Source organism: Crocodylus siamensis, chromosome 7 (assembly GCF_052110815.1).
Source record: "Crocodylus siamensis isolate JL-2025a chromosome 7, ASM5211081v1, whole genome shotgun sequence".
NCBI classification, from domain to species: domain Eukaryota; kingdom Metazoa; phylum Chordata; order Crocodylia; family Crocodylidae; genus Crocodylus; species Crocodylus siamensis.
Window position 1 is genome coordinate 9,328,711 of NC_143401.1, and position 19,487 is coordinate 9,348,197.

General features: G+C 42.1%; 1 protein-coding gene across 2 annotated transcripts in view; it reads left to right on the forward strand.

Moving 5' to 3' along the window:
* Positions 1 to 1,088: 1,088 nt before the first annotated feature.
* RLF (RLF zinc finger) overlaps positions 1,089 to 19,487 on the forward strand; it is a 56,791-nt gene continuing 38,392 nt past the window's right edge. The window contains exons 1-2 of one of the 2 annotated variants that reach the window (XM_090057761.1): positions 1,089 to 2,840; positions 10,843 to 10,997. In XM_090057761.1, the coding sequence (XP_089913887.1) occupies positions 2,688 to 2,840; positions 10,843 to 10,997 (308 nt within the window). In that variant the 5' untranslated portion in view covers positions 1,089 to 2,687. The remainder of the gene's footprint in view (positions 2,841 to 10,842; positions 10,998 to 19,487) is intronic. The other variant, XM_090057759.1, reaches the window with a different exon arrangement.

Genomic DNA, 19,487 nt, shown 5'->3' on the forward strand with positions numbered 1-19,487 from the left:
CACAGAGCAGCAGTTCTGAATTGAAACAAAATTTGAAACGAAACACTGTTCCATCAAAACACAACTCGAAACAGAACGGTGCCGTTTTGCACATCCCTAATATATATATATATGCACACACACATACACATACAGTAAAAACTGTGTTATCCAGCACTTTACCATTCAGAATGCTCTATTAAGTGGCATCTGTCATAGATGGCAATACAAATCTTCCTTCACGTATCCAGAAAAATTTCAACAGCCATTCGGTATCTTACCATGCACTTCTCATACATCTGTTGTTTACAGCAGTGGATCTCAACCTTTGGTACCTTACGTACCACCTGCTGATTGACATGTCAAAAGCGAAACCAGAAGTCCCACCATGGCACTTCCAGTTTCGCTGCTGTGAACTGAGTCCCACTTCTTCCTTGTGGACCACAGCCTGGGGCAAAGCAGCCTGAGCAGTGCCCCCCGCCCTGCCCCCTGGCACACTGAAGCTGGTAAGTGAAAGCTCTGGCACACTGGACACAGCAAGAGGGGCAGCGGCCCAAACAGGCAAAGACACCTCCAAGCCACCGAGCTGGAGATAAGTATACTTCTTAGATAACCGGCATGCTTGATTACCTGGCATTTCCCATGGATGCCGGATAACAGAGCTTTTACTGTATATATTGGGGCGGAATGCCGGGCTAGCGGTTCCGGCACCGCTTAGGGGAGCCGCGGGCTTTGCGGAGCTGTGCGAGCGCGCGGCTTGTGGGGCGGGATTGGAGGTAGCTTTATAGCCGCCCTCGAGGTTCGCCGAGTTGGCACAAGTAGACGACTTAGAGTAAGTTGTTAGTTTTCTTATTCTATAGGATGTCCGTTGGTTCACGAGGTTCCAGAGCCAGCCCTTGCGTTCCAACAGTGGAGCTAGTCCAAAGCTAGGTGCGGCTGCCGGCTCTTGAAGTCCCAGAACTGGTCAACGGCTCATTGATATGGGTTGTTAGTAGTAGAAGTTATTACAGAGTAGTTATAGAGTAAAACAAAAAGATTTTATTCACTCACCTGGCCTAACCCTCTTACGAATAAGAGGGGAGGCTGGTTGGAACGAAGCTGCAGTAAATACAAGTATAGCGAGCGTAAATATGCTGTCTAAGCTACGATGAGAGGCAGTTGAGGAATGGAGTCTCCAATGTTTCTTCAGTTACAGTATGCTGGATACAAAGGGGGGTCTGTTGGTTCACGGGGTTCCAGAGCCAGCCCTTGCGTTCCAACAGCGGAGCTAGTCCAAAGCTAGGTGCGGCTGCCGGCTCTTTAAGTCCCAGAACTGGTCAACAGCTCGTGAATGGGATATACAGTACAAAACTGTAACACGGTGAATCGTTGTCAGTTGTCAGATTTTCGAGACCTTTGTCTTCGCTGGGGTACGCCCAGACGGAGAGGCTGAGAACCGATCTATAGCGTGATCGGGCCTATAGAGTTTTCTGGTCGTCGTCTCTGCTGTTTTCTGTTTCTTTGCCTCTTTATAGATGTTGGTTGGACTGCCTCTGTGACACTAACTATGATATAAGCTGAGCATACAGGGATAGGATAGTTTCTTTTACATAGTAATTGCTAGGCAGACTTTTTACATAAGTTTCGTTTCTGCAAAAATAACACTTCTAGATAAGAAATAAAATCTACAAAATGCGTATGTGTAGCTTAATGCCAACAGAGAAAAATACAAAGCGCTCATTTAGCTTACTAGTTAAGACTTCAAGGTTACATAAATGTGAGAGTGCCGCACAGCAGTTATGCAAAAGAAAAAAAAGTTACATATAAATAATTAGTTTCTTCTTTTTTATATATATGTAGTTTCTTCATACGTATATGTGCGTGTGTGAGTATTGTCATGCCTCTAGTGGGCGCTGTGAGTACAACACCGCCCGCTAGGTCAGGGTCCCCTAACTTGCCTGCCATGACTTGTTGGTATCTGAAGAGAAGGAGGGGGTTCAGTTGGATTCTCTTCCCCTATAGACCTGAAGATGGGGTACTCACAAGTGTGTTCCTCAGGGATCTATCTCCTTTACGCACCGTCCACTCGCCTTCTTTCCATGGCTCTTTTTTCCTTTTGTTGGGCAGGTCACCCTGCCTCAGGTCCCACCACAGGAGGCCGTTCCAGCGCCTCCATTTTTATTTTCCTGGGACGATATATGTAGTTTCTTTAGATACAGATATATATCTATATCTATAGCTCTATAGATGTATAGATATAGATCTGTAGCTATAGATAGATATCTATGTGTGTAGTTTCTTCATGTATATATATAGTTTCTTCAAAACCAGTGCAAGTTTCAACCCCGGGGCAGGGGAACAGAGCCAGTTCCGGCAGGGTCAGGTCGAGGGCCCACGTGAGAGGCAGGCAGGCGCGAGGCGGCTCTCACGTCACTCCGAGCCCAAGTCCCCGTCACGTGGCTGCCTCCAGGCGCCCCCCCGCAGGCGCGGCGCGGTCACGTGGTACCGTGCAAGCGGCGCAGGCGCAAGCTTCCCTTCCCCCTCCAGTGCCGTCCGTTGTCCCAGTTCTTTCGGTCACGTGACGCCGCGCGCAGGGGAGGAGCGGGGGCAGGATCGGGACGGCCGGCGGCGGCGTCACGTGTCGCATCACGTGACGCCGTCCCGGGACGGTGAGGTCAGCCGTTGCCAGTCACGTGACCGTTGCCTACGCGCGGCGGGGCTGGGTGCAGATGGCGGACGCCGAGGCAGAGGAGGCGGCGCGGCCCGAGATGCCGCGGCTGGTGGCCGCGCTGCGCGCCCGCCTCTGGCAGCTGCAGGCCGAGCTGCGCGAGCAGGAGGTGTCGGAGGCCTCGTCCCGGGCCTACTGCCGGGGCTTCTGCCAGGTGCGGCCCGCGCGGGCGAGGGAGGGGGCGGGCCGCGCCGCGCCGCGCCGCGGGCTCTGCGCGGGGAGGGGGCTCCATGCCGCGCCGCCTGCCCGCGCTGTAAACACGCCGGGCGCCGCCCCCGCCGCTCCGCGGCCCTTCGCGGCGCATCGCCGCCTCCCTCGGACCCGCGAGCGGGATATGAAGCTGCCTCAGGGCCCGGGCGCGGTCCCCCCTCGGCTCTGGGCAGGTTTTCGGGACAAATCCGAGCTCGTTTCGCCCTTGGGGGGAGCGGCTGCTGCCCCTCAAGGGCCCCCGCGAGGGTCCCTGGCTGGTGGCAGAGGAGGGAGGGAGCCGCATGGGTCCTCATCAGGCCTCACCCTCATCCCACTTATGCCACCGGTCCAGTAACGGCGCTCGCCCCCAGGGGCGCGGGCCTCTCACCTGGACCGCCAGGGTGACAGCATCGCTCCTGTTCAGTGGTAGCAGCCTCACATCCAGAGCTCTGTCAGCCGGGAAGAGTGGACCGTCTGCTTGAGTTTGCAGACTGCCTGAAATCACCCTGCTGAGAAGGGTGGATGGACCTTTCCGCCCGCTGGAAAACCAAAGCTGGTCTGCTGCAGACATGAGCCTTGTTACTGCCCCGTCGCTTCGGCGCTTGCCTGTCCAATGGGAAAAAAAAAATCTGAGCTTTATTGAAAATGGAAGGGTACCACCAAAAATTTTAAAACCTGTAATCTGTAGGCTAGACTTCCTTGTGTTTAATTTGTGAAAATTTTAATTTCTTTAGTTTCAGTGAAACGATCCCAATTTTCAGTCTGCTGTCAGATTGCCGGAGAATCCTTAGGCTTTAAGCAGGATATATCCATTCAATTCTTGAATATGGCTTTGGCAGTACTTTTTAATGACAACGTTTTGATGCTGCAGATCCAGAGGTGATTGTTTAGAGGCTGGACATGACTTTGGATTCTAGGAGATATTTGAAATCAGATCAGTTAAAAAAAAAAAAAAAAGGAAAAACTTATTAATATTAACAATTTAGCTTGAAGGATCAAGTGTCTGTAACTTTCCATGACTAAAGAAAGAGGACTGAGTGTTTCTAACTTTTACTTTTTTACTAAAAGGGCCATATTTTCAAACATGGTCATGATCTGCTACAACAGGGGTTTCATAGTTTTGTGGTAGCTAGGGTCAGGAGGGACCTGAACAGATCATCTAGCCTGACCCCCTGCCAGAGGCAGGAATGAATGCTGGGTTCACAAGACCCCAGACAGGTGATCATCCAACCTCCTCTTGAATTTGCCCAAGGTGGGGGTGAGGACCACTTACCTGGGAAGTTGGTTCCAGATTTTGGCCACCCTAACTGTAAAAAATTGCCTTTTGTTCTCTGACCTAGACCTGTTCTTCATCAGCTTATTACCATTGTTCCTCATCACCCCAGGTGGTGCTGGGGAGAAAAGGGCTCTACCTGTTTGCTGTTGATCTCCCCTGATGCATTTGTAGGCAGCCACCAGGTTCCCCCCTCAGCCTTCTCTTGCCAAGGCTGAACAGGTTCAGGTCCCTCAGTCTCTCCTCATAGGGTCTGTCCTGCTGCCCTCTCACCAAGCAGGTGGCCCTCCTCTGACCCCTCTCCAGGCTGGCCACATCCCTCTTGAAGTGCAGCACCCAGTTCCCAACCTTTTTATGCTGAAAACCAGCAAACTGTGGACCGAAAGTGTTCACAGACTGGCAAACCACTGACCAACAGTGCTAGCCAACCCTTTTTTGCCAGTCCATGGTCACTTCTGGTCCAGCACCCAACCAACCCGTCGTGGCCTGGGGTTTGGGAACCCCTGTGCTACAGAATAAATAATCTGGGTTCGTTACAAGAAGATGCATTTAGTATCGCTTACTAGATAAAAGCTGTTAATATTTGGCCTTTAATCTGTAATGACAATAGTCTTATCCACTGTAGGAAACTTATGATATAGTTTAATGCTAACCATAGTATTTCATTTAGTAATTCTTACATTCAGTCTCTAACTGAAAAGGACCCTGTTCAGTTTAAAGACTTAAGACCAGAGGGAATGTGTCATCACTTAAATTACTCACACAGTGAATGTCCCTCACTGCTAAGTTTGTACTTTATTTATAAAACTTTATACATTCATTTTGTGGCCATATAGTCTTGCTCTGCCTCTGTTTGCTAAATTAGAGCTCTTACCGATCAAATTTTCACTCTTTTCTTAATATGACATAAGTACCTTTTTATACTGAATTACCTAAATAAGCTTAGTTCCCTACATATCTGTTGTAATTCAGATTTTCTAGACTCAACTTTGTAGCTTTTTCATAACCCTTTTGAAATTGACATTCTTTTTAGAAGTGTGAATGATCTTGCTAATACTGTACACTACACAGAGGTGATTCCTTTTTTCTTCAGTTTTTCTCTGCAGTACATTCAGGAGTCACTTTGGCCCTTTTTAACAGTAGTGTTTGAGTTGCACTAAGACGGGGTGGGCAAGTATTTTGTGTGGAGGGCTTCTTACTGAGTTTTGACAAGCCATTGGGGGCTGCATGACAGGCAGCCAGGGGCAGATAACTATTAATTTTCTAAATTTTTTAGGGGCCCTGCAGGCCAGATAGAATGGCTTGGTGGGCTGCATCTGGCCTGTGGGCCGCATTTTGCCCTCCCCTGCACTAAGAGCTCATTAGTCATCACCTCCTCAGGTCCTTCTCAGAGTTGTTCCTTTCCAGGGCCTTCTCTCATCCCCCTCAATTATGACCCACAGTATCTATTTTTAAGTGTAACCTTGGATTTGGCTGTGTTAAAATATTAAAATATCTATTTGATAAAACTTGTTATGATGGAACAGGTGATATTGGAGATGTCTTGAAATCTAATGGAAGAGTGGATAGAGGACTCTTCCAGTAAGGAATTAGAGGGTGAAGATGTAGTTATTGGTTTTCTTGAAAAATAGGTCTTGTCAAACTTTGTTTATAAAGTTATGTCACTAAAGTAATGTGTTTAACTACACAAGTCATTTTTGTCTCAGTATTGAATAACATTTTTACTCATCAGAATGGTACAAAACAGTGCATATGACAAAAGTATAACAAAATCAAGGCTAAATGATGGATTTAAAATATAGATTAAGTCTTGAATTGCCATCAAATGGAAATGTTTTAGTTGGATCCTATAGGGATCACTTACTTTTCTTAGTGATCCAGTGGTAAGTGTAAAACCATTAGTCTTTGTGGCATCCCATCACTTTCTCTAATTGATTGTTCCAATTGCCAAGTGACATGGTAAATAATTATGACAACTCAAATTGCTTTGCAAATAGGATGTAAACATGCCTTTTTAAATCAAAGGCAGCAAGGCTATTATTGGACACATTGAGTTCTGATGTCAGCGCTTCAAAGAAATATTGAAAAAATGTAATGAATTCAGGGAAGCAGTAAACAGTGAATCAAGGTCTGGAATACCTACCTGGCTCATGGTGAGACTTAAGATTTTCCAATTTCTTTATTGAAGAGTAAGAGGCAATTTGATCAGTCAACCTCCCCTCTTCCCCCAAAAAACCAAACCAAACAAACTTAAGTTGAAGATTTTTGCTAGTAAAGGCAGACTGTCCAGGAGCGGAACCTAGACAAATTCCAAATTGGTGGGAGGGATTGATTTGGAGGGTGGGGGAAGGTAGTTAGCCAGTAGCACAGTTTCCTAGATATGTAGTAATCTCATTCATTTAGTATTTTCATCAAACTTGTTATCTTACTAAAGGATGATTTAACTCGATACAGGTATTTTGGATGAACACTATTGCCCTAGTGTTCTGCAAGGAGTTAACCTAGTTCTAAATGATCAAAACATGAGCCATTCTTCATCTTTAATATCTAAATGTTTCAATAATTGATATTTGCTGTTACAATGTTGTTAGACTGCTAGAGAGATGAGTGCCTCTTTTAGACAAGTGATTGTAAAGCAATAGAGTCAGCTTTTTAGAACAGTGGTGCCTGATGGTTTTTTGGCCTGTGGTGCCAGATTTGCCTAGAAACCTGGTGGGGAAGGGAGTATTGGCACTCTGAATTAACACCCCTCCCCCACCACCACATTTCTAGACTGGGGAGATGTAGGCTGGGGATTGAGCACTTCTGCTTTAGACTAATTATTTGTGTCAGTCTCGGGGATAGATTTTTAGGAAATCTCTGCAGTGAACTATTCCTGTTAATCTCAGTTTTTTGGGTACTATTTTTGAAATGGCACAAGGGCCCTTAAAAACCATTGTGAAATGTTACAGAATAGATATTGAGTTCCACTTGCATATAATTTCTAATATTGTTCAAAATACATTGTTGTTTCTTAACAAGTTTCTTAGAAGCTTCAAGTGAAAGAAAACTGAAGTGTGGTTGATGGCCAGGTATTTTGTGGTCCGGAAGCCTCCACATCAAACTGAAGTTAGTCAGAAGTGACTGTCACTAGTTATAAAGCTCAGTTACGCACACAGACCAGTAAATGGAAAATATCTTGATGATCAGCATACAGTCCTAATTTTTCTGTGGATTTGTTTTAGTGGTTGAAACCAGTTTCTGTTAAAACACTGATTTTAATAGATTTAACAGGAGATGGTTGCATCTTCACCTCTTCAATGCTTTAATACCACTAGGTGTATCTACATGTACCGTTAGCATGTAGCAATAAACTCCAGCACAGTTCATGATGGAGTTTATTGCTCCCAGCCACAGCATTTACATATGTGCTTGTGTGCCTGGGACCGTAGCACATTGAGCTGGGGCAGAACAGCTCTGTCTGGCAGGGGACATGAGGAGTCAGCTTTCCACCCTAGGGCTGTTCTGCCCTGGCTTAATGTGCTTCAGAGGAGCTGGCTGGGGTAAGAGGGTGCTCCAATGTGGGGTGGCTGGCAGGTAGCCCCTGCCCGGTAGCACCTTTGTGCCCCAGCCAGCCCCAGTCATTGTCTAAACGTATGTTTTGTTGCATACAGCTATTCTACTGTAGCGTAGTATGTGTCCTGGACACTGCTATCGTACAGCAGAGTTAATTTACTGTGCCTTTTTCTGAGCAGATATGTAGATGGTAATGCATTACTGTGGAGCTAATTAGTCAGCTCCACAACAAAGTGCATGTATAGATGCACCCACCGTGTATTAGACTAATTCAGTATAAAGTATGGTGTTTCATCATGATACATAATGCCTATTGTATTAAAAACAAATCAATTTGTAATTTTTTTTAATAATCTGGTATAAATTTGCTCAGTTTTCAGTAGTATTATCACTAATAATATTTATCTGAGTAGGTGTCCATGGGATTATTTGGTCTAGAAGGACAAGATTGCTATTTAAATATACTTGTTGGTTGCTGTGATGGGCTAGATAGGTGGATGATATTCTGGGAGTCCCAAATTTTTCAATAGGTTTTTTTTCCCCCTGCAAATTGTGAATGGCAGTCTGAAAAAAGATTGTAAGGAATCTTTGTATAAAGAATGCCAGATTACATTTGTGGTTACATGCAACTCAAAAAACATTGCCACCCAGTAAATCCTTAAAGATTAATGTTTTTTGTTTCAGGGGTAGTCTCATGGTTATTTGGATGCTGGTCAGTGAGAATTTTTGTGTTTAATGGTCTGTGTGCTGAGTTAACATGTTACGGTTGGTGTTGTTTCTGAAACCTTAGCTTGTGATTGCCATACTGTTTTACCGTGAAGGATGTCTTTATTTTCTCTGGAATTGCACTTAACCTTAGCTGTAATTTTAAATGGAAATTATATCCCCAATATTGAATTCTATCAGGGAAAATAAAGGCAACTGTAGGCTTTTAGAGTAATTCTAGAACACAATTGGGTTTCATCCATAATGAACGTTATAGGACATAAATGATCCCACACAGGAATTGTCATGTATCCAATGAAACAGTACATTCTTACCTTTTAATTTCTAACATTCAATTCCAGTTCGTTGTTAAATATTAGCATTGGTCCTATTAAAAAACCATGTGCTCTGGGCTACTAACTTTTTTGCCACAATGAAAATTAGTTGTTCATTAGTATTTTTTTTCAGTCTGTGTTTTTGATCGTTGTAGTACTTTGCCCTCAGTCCATGACACAGTTTCCTGTGTAGGATTCTCTTGTTAGTTAACACACATTCTTTTATTGAGCGTGCAGTATACTCAAAGAATTGCAGCTCAAGGTACTCTGAATCAGCTAGAAAGTTTTAAGTGCCTAACATCAGATTGCTTAAAGAGGGTTGAAATTCAGATAGTGCTGATTGTTTACCTCTCAAAAATCAGGCTTCTTTCTAAGGTAAAGGTACACACAATCAGTAGTAATTAAAATACGGGTGTTAAATTTTTCCTCAAGAACTGGGGAAGGAGGAGATCTCTAGATCATTGTGTGCAAGTTCCATTCCCCTTGCTCCCCACTTTTTGGGAGCTACCACAGTTAATATTCCACATACCATGTGGTAACTTAGGTGCTTTCTGTCTTTCTTTGATTGCTGTTTGAATTGATGTTTGAATCAATGTACCTGGTACAAAAGCGAGACTTGTTACTCTGTAGTCTCCATGATGACCCTCTTTGACCTAGTTGCTAAAGAGGTCTTACGTTAGCTACCCTCTCCAATTTTAAATTTAATCTTCCAGTTCTCAACCAGTTGGGCTGAGGAGCATTAAAGCCTCTAAACGGGGATAGAAGGGGTGCTGTGCACAGATCTTCAAAAATGGCCAAACAATTTTATTTCTTCTCAGCCCTAGAAAACTTTACTCCATAAAGTTAATGTCTGTAATGACCAAGTGAAAACAGTTGGGAAAAGGAAATTTAGGACCTAAGCATTATATGTAGCTGTTTTAAAAAAAATGTGTATGGTGAAAAATTCTGAATTATTGAAAGAAATAATTTAATTTTTGTATTTATAGCACTTTACTTGTGCAGTGCTCTTACTACTAGTAGAGGCCCTGACCAGGATTGGGGCCACCTCTGTTCTACACATTGGACATATGCATAATGAGGAAACCAGGTGGTAGTTCTGTTGGGGCACAGTGTGAAGTGGGGGTATTCAACTTCTGGCCCATGGGCCAAGTCTGAACTACTGAGCTGTGACATCTGATCTTCGGTGCTCCCCATGGGTTGGGAAGTTTGGGGGTAGGGAAGCAGTGGCAATTAATACCTTCCCCACTGCTTAAGCCCTATGGCTGGATCAAAGTTGGGTCATACCCTCTGCCCAGCTAAGTTGGGGCTTGGCTAAGCCCTCCTGCCTAAGCCACACTACTTCCCCCTGCAAGGTTGGATCTAGCAGGCAACTTGCTTTGCTCATGCAGGGGTTATTGGAAGAGTTGCAGATAGAGATGAAGTCTACTTAGTCCTAGGCTTGGGTCTCTTTTGCTAGATGACACTGCATTACTTTGCAACTTTAATATTGTGAAAATGATTGTCAAGCAGACTATGGCAAATCTAATACTTGAAATTTGTTTTATTTCACTTTGAAAATGATTAGATTGAAGCTTGCCTGCATTACATGTGCGTAAGAGATGAGGGCTAAGGCCAAGTATTATAAGGTACCATGGTTCTGTTTTGAAATATGTCTGCGTAAATAATAGGGTGCCTTGGGTTTTGTGGTTCTTTTAGAGTAAGTTAATATTATTTTGCATAATGACAGTGTTTTTCCAAGTGTTAGCTCTGTAATGTCCTTTTTATCTTCAGATATTAGTGTTTTCCTGTGCATTCCCACTAAACTGGAAAATTTCACTTTTGCCCATGTGTTTCTAAAGGAGATGTGGGCAGGGTTTGTTTCTGTACTAGAAATGTATTTATCAGTTCTCTTATGCAAGTCAATACAGAATTTAGCTCACTCTTTTCTACCTCATTATCATGATGGAAATCAGTATGTGTAGTTTATAAAAGTTCTTCTGGTTCTGATATAATTATTTCTGTTGGAGAAGACCTTGCAGCTTTTCTGGACACCTTTTAGAGTGGGAACATGTCATATTAAAGCAGAGAAATTTTCATAAGAAAATTTTGTTTTCTTTCAGACATTATTACAGTATGCTGGCACCCGGGGTGCATCAGAACATATTTTGCCTTTTTTGGAAGTGTATCGAATCTCCATCCAAAGTTTTGCAAATGCACGACCTTACTTGACTACAGAATGTGAAGATGTTCTTCTGGTTCTTGGCCGGCTAGTACTGTAAGTCTTTAATTTGGTACATTTGTTTTACAAAATCAGTATAATACAACCTGGTTAACTTTGAAATTAGTAAATAATAAGGCCACAACATGATGTGATAAAATGTAGTAGGACTTGTATTTTAATTTGACAATTGTAGCTATAAAAGTATTTTATCTACTAGGAAATGTACTTTTGTATATTTTGTGAAGCTTTGTTGTAGTGTGAAATTGCATTATGTAGCACTGTATTTCTCAGTCTCTAAAAAGCAGTAAGATTGCTGCCTTTTATGCTAACTGAAGTGTATGAATTAGTGAAGTTGTGTTCCATGCTGTATTTACCAGGGAAATAGTCAGTCTGGTCATTAATCGCGTTGGTCCAAGCCAGGGGTGGGCAAAATGTGGGTTGGGGGCCGGAAACGGCCTGCCAGGCCATTTTATCTGGCCCGTGGGACCCCTAAAAAATTTAGAAAATTAATATTAATCTGCCTTGGGCTGCCTGTCATGCAGCCCTCAATGGCTTGCCAAAACTCAGTAAGTGGCCCTCTGCCCAAAATAATTGCCCACCCCTGGTCTAAGCATATAGGCAGGCAAGGTTCTTTGTGTAGAAGTGATATGTCTTTACTAGGCCAACTGAATAGTTAGAAAAAAGTTACTTGCAAACTGTTGGGCACAAACACCCTTCTTCAGGCACTGGGAGATGCTGCTGCTGTTGGGATTTATTTATGCATTTATGATTATGTTAGTACAATCTTTAATGTTGGATAGGCTTCTAGTAGCTACCCAGAAAACTTCTGTTCATTTATGGTTATTGTCCAACTGAAGTTGGATTCCTCTTAATTCTGTAATAAACTTTGACATGGCCCTGGCAATTTTTATTTAAAGTAGATACCTTGAAGGCTGAAAAAACTTAAGTCACTAACTTTCCTGTTTTGTCTGTGACCTGAATATAATTTCCACATAGTCTTTTGTGTTGGTATATTCCTTCAAGAATACATAATGTAAACAAAGGATTAAGACTACACATTTCTCAAAGTAAATGCTCTTATTTCTTTTTGAAAAAAAAAAATTTCTTAATTACAAAACACTCTCCATTTTTGTTTTTGTCTTTATTCATTTTTCCATTTTAAACAAAAGACTGTAGAACTCATCGTGTTCAATCAGATTGTCAGTCATGTAATATGGAAAATATTTTCATAATTTTTTAATGGCTGGCTGTTTTCTTTTTTTTATGGAATCTCCCTGTTATAAGAAGTTGAATAACTCCCCTATTTACCTTTTCTATATCACTCACTATTTTTCATACTTGTATCCTGTTCATCTCCCTTCTAAACTAAATGGTTCCAGTCTTTCAGTATCTTCATGTGCGAGTCTTTTTATTGTGTTTAATCACAGGTCTCTAAACTATCTATTGTTGGAGCCTGTTCTTTGAAATAAAATATCAAATCTCTATGCCAGATTTGTGCAAGTAAAAGAAAGTTTCCCCTATCCATTAGAATGAAGAAAACTGAAATCAGTTTGTAGAGGAATTCATTGTTGAATGTGCAAGCCCCACAGCCAGTATAAACTTAGTGATAAAGGGCAGTGGGAGTGGTTCAAAGAGCTGACTGAGAATAAAAGGACACCATAGTATGTTTGCTGGATGAGGGGGGAGGAAGTTTGATAAGGAAGAGGCAGCCAGGGGGAGAATCTGGTGATTTAGGGAGTAGAAATGTGAGGAGGGAAGGAAGGAAGGAAGAGCGTGCTGGGTTTTGTCAGGCTTTTTTTCTTTATGGGAAGAAGGTAAGGAAGAGCTTTAAAGCAAGGCATTAAACCTGGCAAATAATTGTTGGGAATTCATAGTATTGTTCCTTGGACAAGGAAATGATAACTAGTATGCCAAACTGCTTCATAAATTTCGAGCATTAAGAAAACCTTTGTTTCATTGTAAATTGGGGTTATGGGGGGAATTTATGACACAAGCTTGAGCTTTGTCTGTATCTTCACTATGCAGTGTTAAGATAGAAAGTGTCCCTTGTGGAAAAGCAAAAGTGTAGACTGAGAGCACTGAGGCGGGGAAAATAACCTTGCTTTCTGTCCGTGATGGTAGTTCTCTTACATTAGTACTATTTTGGGTATAGCCTGTGGTAACAATCCCATCACTTGGTGGATACCAGTGCAAGGTGTTAAACTGTAGCTGTTAGTGTCTGTATGACTGTAGCAGAATTACACAGACCCTACTTTGTCCAGGGTCAAAGAGCAATTTGCTTGGCCTGTGTTGCTGTAAGTTTATGCAGATGTAATATTTAAGTCCTAATCGCTGGTGCCTGCTGCTCCTTGTCCCATTTTAAAGTGGCTAAGCTATAGGTTTGTCCATACTGTTTCTCAGAGTGATTTTCTTTTAAAACAGAAGGAGAGCTTGCTCTCAAGTTCTGGTCGTTTGTGAGGGGACTTCTGAATTCTGCCAGTAGATTCTAGATGACTAATTCAGAGATATTGCTCATTTCTGTACTCACAAAATAGGAAAGAATTAAACATGAGAGAGAGAGTAGATTAACCTTTTAAATAACCAACCAATGTACTATGTCCTGAGGTTATTCTTTCATATGCCAGGTAATTATGAAGAACTAGCCACATCAAAAGTACCCTTCAGGAATGAACTAGGAGCCTGATTTGGCAATGCCCTTAAGTACATGGTTGACTTCTGCTGTTGAGATTCTTTTGTGCTTAGTTGGGTACCAGTTACTTACCTTCCTGCTCTAAGACCTATTTGCGTAGAGAGAACCTCAAGAGATACCATCAAAGTGAAAAATATATTTTTGTCTGAAGACCCTTCTGTGTATATCAAGCTCACAGGGCTAATAGAATAAAAGGTTTTGAGAGCAGTCTCCAATACGTACACTTTGTGCCCATTTGGCAGCCATTTATATGGTCTTTTTAATTGTTTCTTGTTGGCAGTTATTTGAATATCTTGGCTAGTGTGATACCATCACTAATATGAGGCACTTCTGTATGGTACTCCTTGCCAGGTCTGAAAAAGGATGCTTGCATGCAGCTCCTGCTGAAGCCTTTAAGAAAAAGGGGGCAGTCTGAATAAGACTTGAGTGATTATTGGGTCTCTAAGAGCATCAGTTTCTTAAAACATTCATGAGGTGATGGAGCATACCAAAATTTAAAAAAATATTTCTTTATGAATTAAGGATGTTTTAAAAAAATCAATTAGTGACTGCACTGAATGAGGTGAAATACAGTTAGAGACCAGTAAAGACGATTATACAAGTTAATGTTTTGAAATGGAGAGAACTTCCTAACTTTCTTCCCTATTCCGCAAGCTAGTTCTTTTCCTAAAGCTTGTACTCTCTCTTTTTTGCTTTTCCTCTAGCATTATCTCCCCCTCCCTCCCCTGTTCTTTCTGATAAAGTTTTTAACTGAATACAGTGACTGAACTGCAGAGAAATACAGGGTGGGGTTTTTTGGGGGATTTTTTTGTCTTTTTGGAAGTGTTGCTGAAAGAGGAGCAGTAATAGTGATGCTGGTTCCCTCAGTAGCCAAGCTGTGCTGCTCACTTCAGTGACATTTTGTTGTGGGGAGGAAAGGGAAAAATATAGAAGGGCAGTAACTGGAGAGAAGAAGGGAAAAATGGAGTGGCCTCGTTTAACTGGGTATCTCCTGTCTAGTCAGAAAATCATGTTTCTTTTAGACACATGACTAGGAGAAGACACTTGGCTTATCGCTGCAGTTGCCATTTTGAAGAGCTCAGCCACTGAAAGAGCTGTACCCAGTGCCTTGTCACACCTGCGTTTCCAAGTTTTGAGTGCTTAACTTTGCAAGCCTGACAGCTTAATTTTCTTTTTTAAATGCAATTTCCTGGAGCTTTCTAAAAGTTGCCTTATAGGTACACAACAATGGACTGGGTCAAGTCCACTCTAATACTGGTACAAGCTCTTATCTTGTATAAACCCTTTTATAACATTTAGGTGTAGTAGAGCTAAGAAACCTATTGTGACATGGTTCGAGAACTTCACTCCTTTGGTTAGAAACAATTTTCCAATTTCTAATCTAAATTTGTTCATGAAAGTTTTGTATCTATTTGTTTTGTGTCAAATTTCCCAATTAGTTTAAACCGCTTTCCTTTGAAAGGATGTAAAAATGATGATAATGTGGAGTATATATGTCAGATGCTTCCAAGATCCCAGAAGTCTTCAGTAATTTATTTTTTTGTGATGCAGTGTCACTAGGGATCTCCAAAATTTGTGCTGGAAGTGCGTAGCGTGCTGGCTTCTTCAATCTTGCAGCTTCCTTGTGTGCTCCACTTGGTGCCTATGCCTGCTGGCTGGGAGGTGAATCGTGGTGTTTGCCTCCCAGCCCTCAGGCACAGACAGTGAGCAATAGGCCCCCTCCACCAGTCAGGTTGGGGAGGGGGTGCATGGGGAAACTTCAAGGTTAAAGAAGCTGTTGTACCGCGCGCTCCTGGCACAAGTTCTGGAGAGCCCAGCATGTCGCCTGTTCCAATTTCTAAGTAGTGTGAAGGAATGATTGAAAGGTAATGGTTTCAAAAAGATACGACACACTTTAAGCTCTGATTTAGGCCATAATCAAAACATTTTGCTTCTGATAACCTTAGTTAAGGTTGGCATTTTGGTGTCTAGCCTGAATATGGAACTTGCATATTCAATTTGCATTTTTCAAGGCATCAGTTTTGAAGCTGTGCAGACTTTATTTGCTTCTATAAATTTCACTTTTTTTTTTTTTTAATGATTTTCTTTAAACACAAAGAGTCTGTGCAGCTATTAATGAAACACTGGCAAAATGATGAATTAACACCAGTGAATAAAATTCTGCATCATGTAGTTCTGTTAGTCATTAATTACATGATCACCTATTATTTTGCCTAGTATAATCTGTAACATGAGGCGTCTGTTGTCTGCTATATTCCACATGCCAAAGCTAGGGGAAATGGGGGGAGGGAGGCAGGAGGCTGCTGTGGGTCTGACTCTGGTCCTGACCTGGGCTCAGGGCCAGAGTCTGAGCTGCAGCAGCTGCCTGCTTCAACCGCCCTGTCCGTTCCCCCCCCTTTGCTTTGTATGAGAATATAAACTGAGTGGGGGGAGGGGGTCACCTCATAGTCAAGTAAATACAGGCATACCTCGGAGATATTGCGGGTTCAGTTCCAGACTACCGCAATAAAGCGAGTCACACAAATTTTTTGATTTCCCAGTGCATATAAAAGTTATGTTTACACTACACTGTAGTCTATTAAGTGTGCAATAGCATTATGTCTTAAAAACAATGTACATACCTTAATTAAAAAATACTTTATTGCTAAAAAATGCTAACCATCATCTGAGCCAAATGGCACCGATGGAAAAATGGTGCCGATAGACTTGCTCAACGCAGGGTTGCCACAAACCTTCAATTTGTAAAAGCGCAATATCTGCGAAGCATAATAAAGCGAAGCACAATAAAATGAGGTATGCCTGTACAGTATATAGGGCTGATCCAGCCTTGAGCAAGGGGTTAAATTAGATGACCTCCTGAGTTCCCGTTCAGATTTACTTTTTTATGATTTTTTTCACTTGGATCATAAGGAAATAAGTGCTAATTTTAATCGCAAGTCTTGGTTTTTGAAGTAGTGAGTACTTGCAAGTTTAGCTAACATCAATAGTTAAGAGCATGGTGACACTTGGGATTTGGGTCAAATTAATAAACTGATACTGGATCTCTGTTAAAATTAACGTAAGTATGAGATCAGAAGAAATTATAGCTAAAGAAGTAAATATGAGGAAGTATGGGTTTTGATTTAAGATTGTTTTCGTGCCTTGGCACAAAGGAGCAAAATCAAAATTGGATATGCAATATTAGGTGTCTTGATTTTTGAGGGAGTGTGGTGGTTCTTTATTCATATTGCATATGCTTATATAAACTATTCTGAAGCTTAAACCCTGCATGAAAAGTAATATTCCTTTAACACCCCCCCCCCCCCCCCCCCCCCCGAACAATTCCAAGATTTAAGGTAGTGCTGGGTTGGGTGACTAGGTGGTTTTGGGGAATGGGGAAGGGGGGCATTGTTTGGTTTGGGTTTTTTTGTTGTTGTTGAGGTTTTTTGTATGTAGTTAGTTCAAAAATTTCTTTTTGTCTCCATCTTCCTCTTGGCTATGTTATTGGAAAAGTGCTCAGCTTCTTGGGACTTGTTGCTTTACTACCACTGTGGGAAATGTAGCTTCCCCATCTCTCAAAGATTTTCTCCATATAGATCTGGCTGTGAAAAACAACAAGGTAAAATGACAGACGGGGAAAAATTGACCATAGTGCATAGAAAAGAGATAAAGGAGGCTAAAGATATTTAGGGGAAAAAAGTCTGACCAGTGGGTTTAAGAAAAATGACGAATCTTTTAAATACAAGGAATAAAAGGAAACTTACCAGTGGTACAAATGGAACTGGTGAAACTGTCAATGATAAAACAGTTTTAAAAAAATGCATTTGTCTATGCAAGGAATCTTACTAAGCAGTAAATGCTATTATGGCAAAATAATCTCTATCTTAGTAATAAGGAAGGAAGATGTCCTGATTTTTCCAAGAAAGCATTTAACTTTGTATTAAAGTCTGGATAACTTTTAACCAAGAGTTTTAAGAGTGTTTGAAAGAGTTCCATGGGCTACTGATGCTAATTTTCAATAAATCTTGAATAGCAGGAGAAGTTGCAAAGAACTTGAGCGCTATTGAGATGATATTGTAAAATTAATTGCCAGAGGGGTGATCTGGTAATTCTAAACCTGTTAATCTGACACCAAAGCCAAGATAAAACTTTAATTGAACTATCTGTTTAGCTGTTTGAGGTAGTCAGCATGGTTTTAGATAAACTCGGTATTGTTAAACTTGATATTACTTTTTCATGGAAACAAGTGTGATCAAAAGTTACTGGGGGGGTTTTATGTATTTAATTTTTTACGGGGTTTCAGTTAAATATCTCTGTTCCATATGATATTTATTTTGAGGAGTGGAAAGCATCCTACATTAGTATTTTAATTTATTAACTTGCACATAATTGAAATAATATTTAGTGTTAACTGATTTCAGTGTAATAGCATGCCTTCCAAGTGTAGCTGTGTCTAATATCTCTTGAGGATCTGTATGCTTAAATTTAGTGACGCATGTTTTCCTGATTTAAAAATGAGTGTTGTAAAAACTATATGATGTATGTTAAATGGAATAACATATGGTTAACATTTGATCTTGGCATGAATGTCAAGGAAGAAACATTTGGTGCAGGGGTTGGCAACATACAGCCATGGTACAGGAGAGTTTTTTCCCTGCCGGGGGCTGAGGCAAGGAGGTGCAGGAAAGTGACGTAGACGGACCTAGTTTCTAATTGCCCAGTCCCAGCTAGGGTTCCCACCAGGTAGAGGCTCTGCCCATGCTGCAGCCAGAAAAAGGGGGTCAGTGTCACAAGTACAGCTCCTAGCTGCCTGGTCTCTGCGTGGGCACAAACCAAGCCCCTGCAGCTGACACACCCCTGAACCTGCCAGCCTGCTTTGGACCAGAACTGGGTTGTTCCAGCCCAGGTTTTTTAAAGGTTGCCTGCCATTGATCTAATACAGGGGTGCTTAAACCCTGGCCTGGAGGCCAAATCTAGTCCACAGAGCCATGGCATTCAGCCCATGGGTCAGGAAATTTTGGCTGTGGGTGAACAGGGCAATTAATAATACTGCCCTCCTCCCCTGCTGCCAGATTTCCAAGTTCCTCATGGCTGGATCAGGGCCAGGCTACATATATCCCCTGTTCACTGGATTAGGCCCACCAATCTGGCCTGCAGGGCAAAAAGGTTGAACACTGATCCAGCACATCTGTTTCTGATGCGGTCCTGCAGAAATTGGTATTCAAATCAAGGCATTTATGATTCCTGAGAAAATACTTTTACAGATTAAATTTATGGATGCCACAAAGATTCAAGGAGTAGTTTAATCCACTGGAGAAGTTACTTTCATGCACAGCTATCTAAAGTTGCTTGACTCAACCAGCCAAGCAAATTTAGTGGTTGCCAGTGCACAGGAAGTCTGGCATCCATCTCTCAGTGCTACACTTCCTCTGGCACCCTTTCAAGCTGCTGACATATGGGGAGCCTGGCAACTGGGCATGCCAGGACCTGGGGTTGCCCCCTATCCAGTCCCAATGATAAAGTGGTCCATGGGATCAAGCAGGAGACCGCCCTGGGTCTGGGACACATGCCAAACTTTCAGTTTCAAGCAGGATACAAGCCAATCTCAAAGATGTACCACATTAAATATAGAGCATCTTTGTGGCTGCTTTTGCCATTTTATCTCAATGTAAATTCTTTCTCCCATGTTATAGTTTGTCTTGCAATTAACATGTTAATTGCACAATAAATCTGACATCTGCCAGGAGTCGTACAGCTGCATGTGATCCTACATGAAGGAGCAAATGTTATGGATGAGGGGTGATGTTTCTTGGAACATAGTAGCTGAAAAACCTGATTGGTGACACTGAACACAAGCTTCTAGAGAGAGGTAGCAA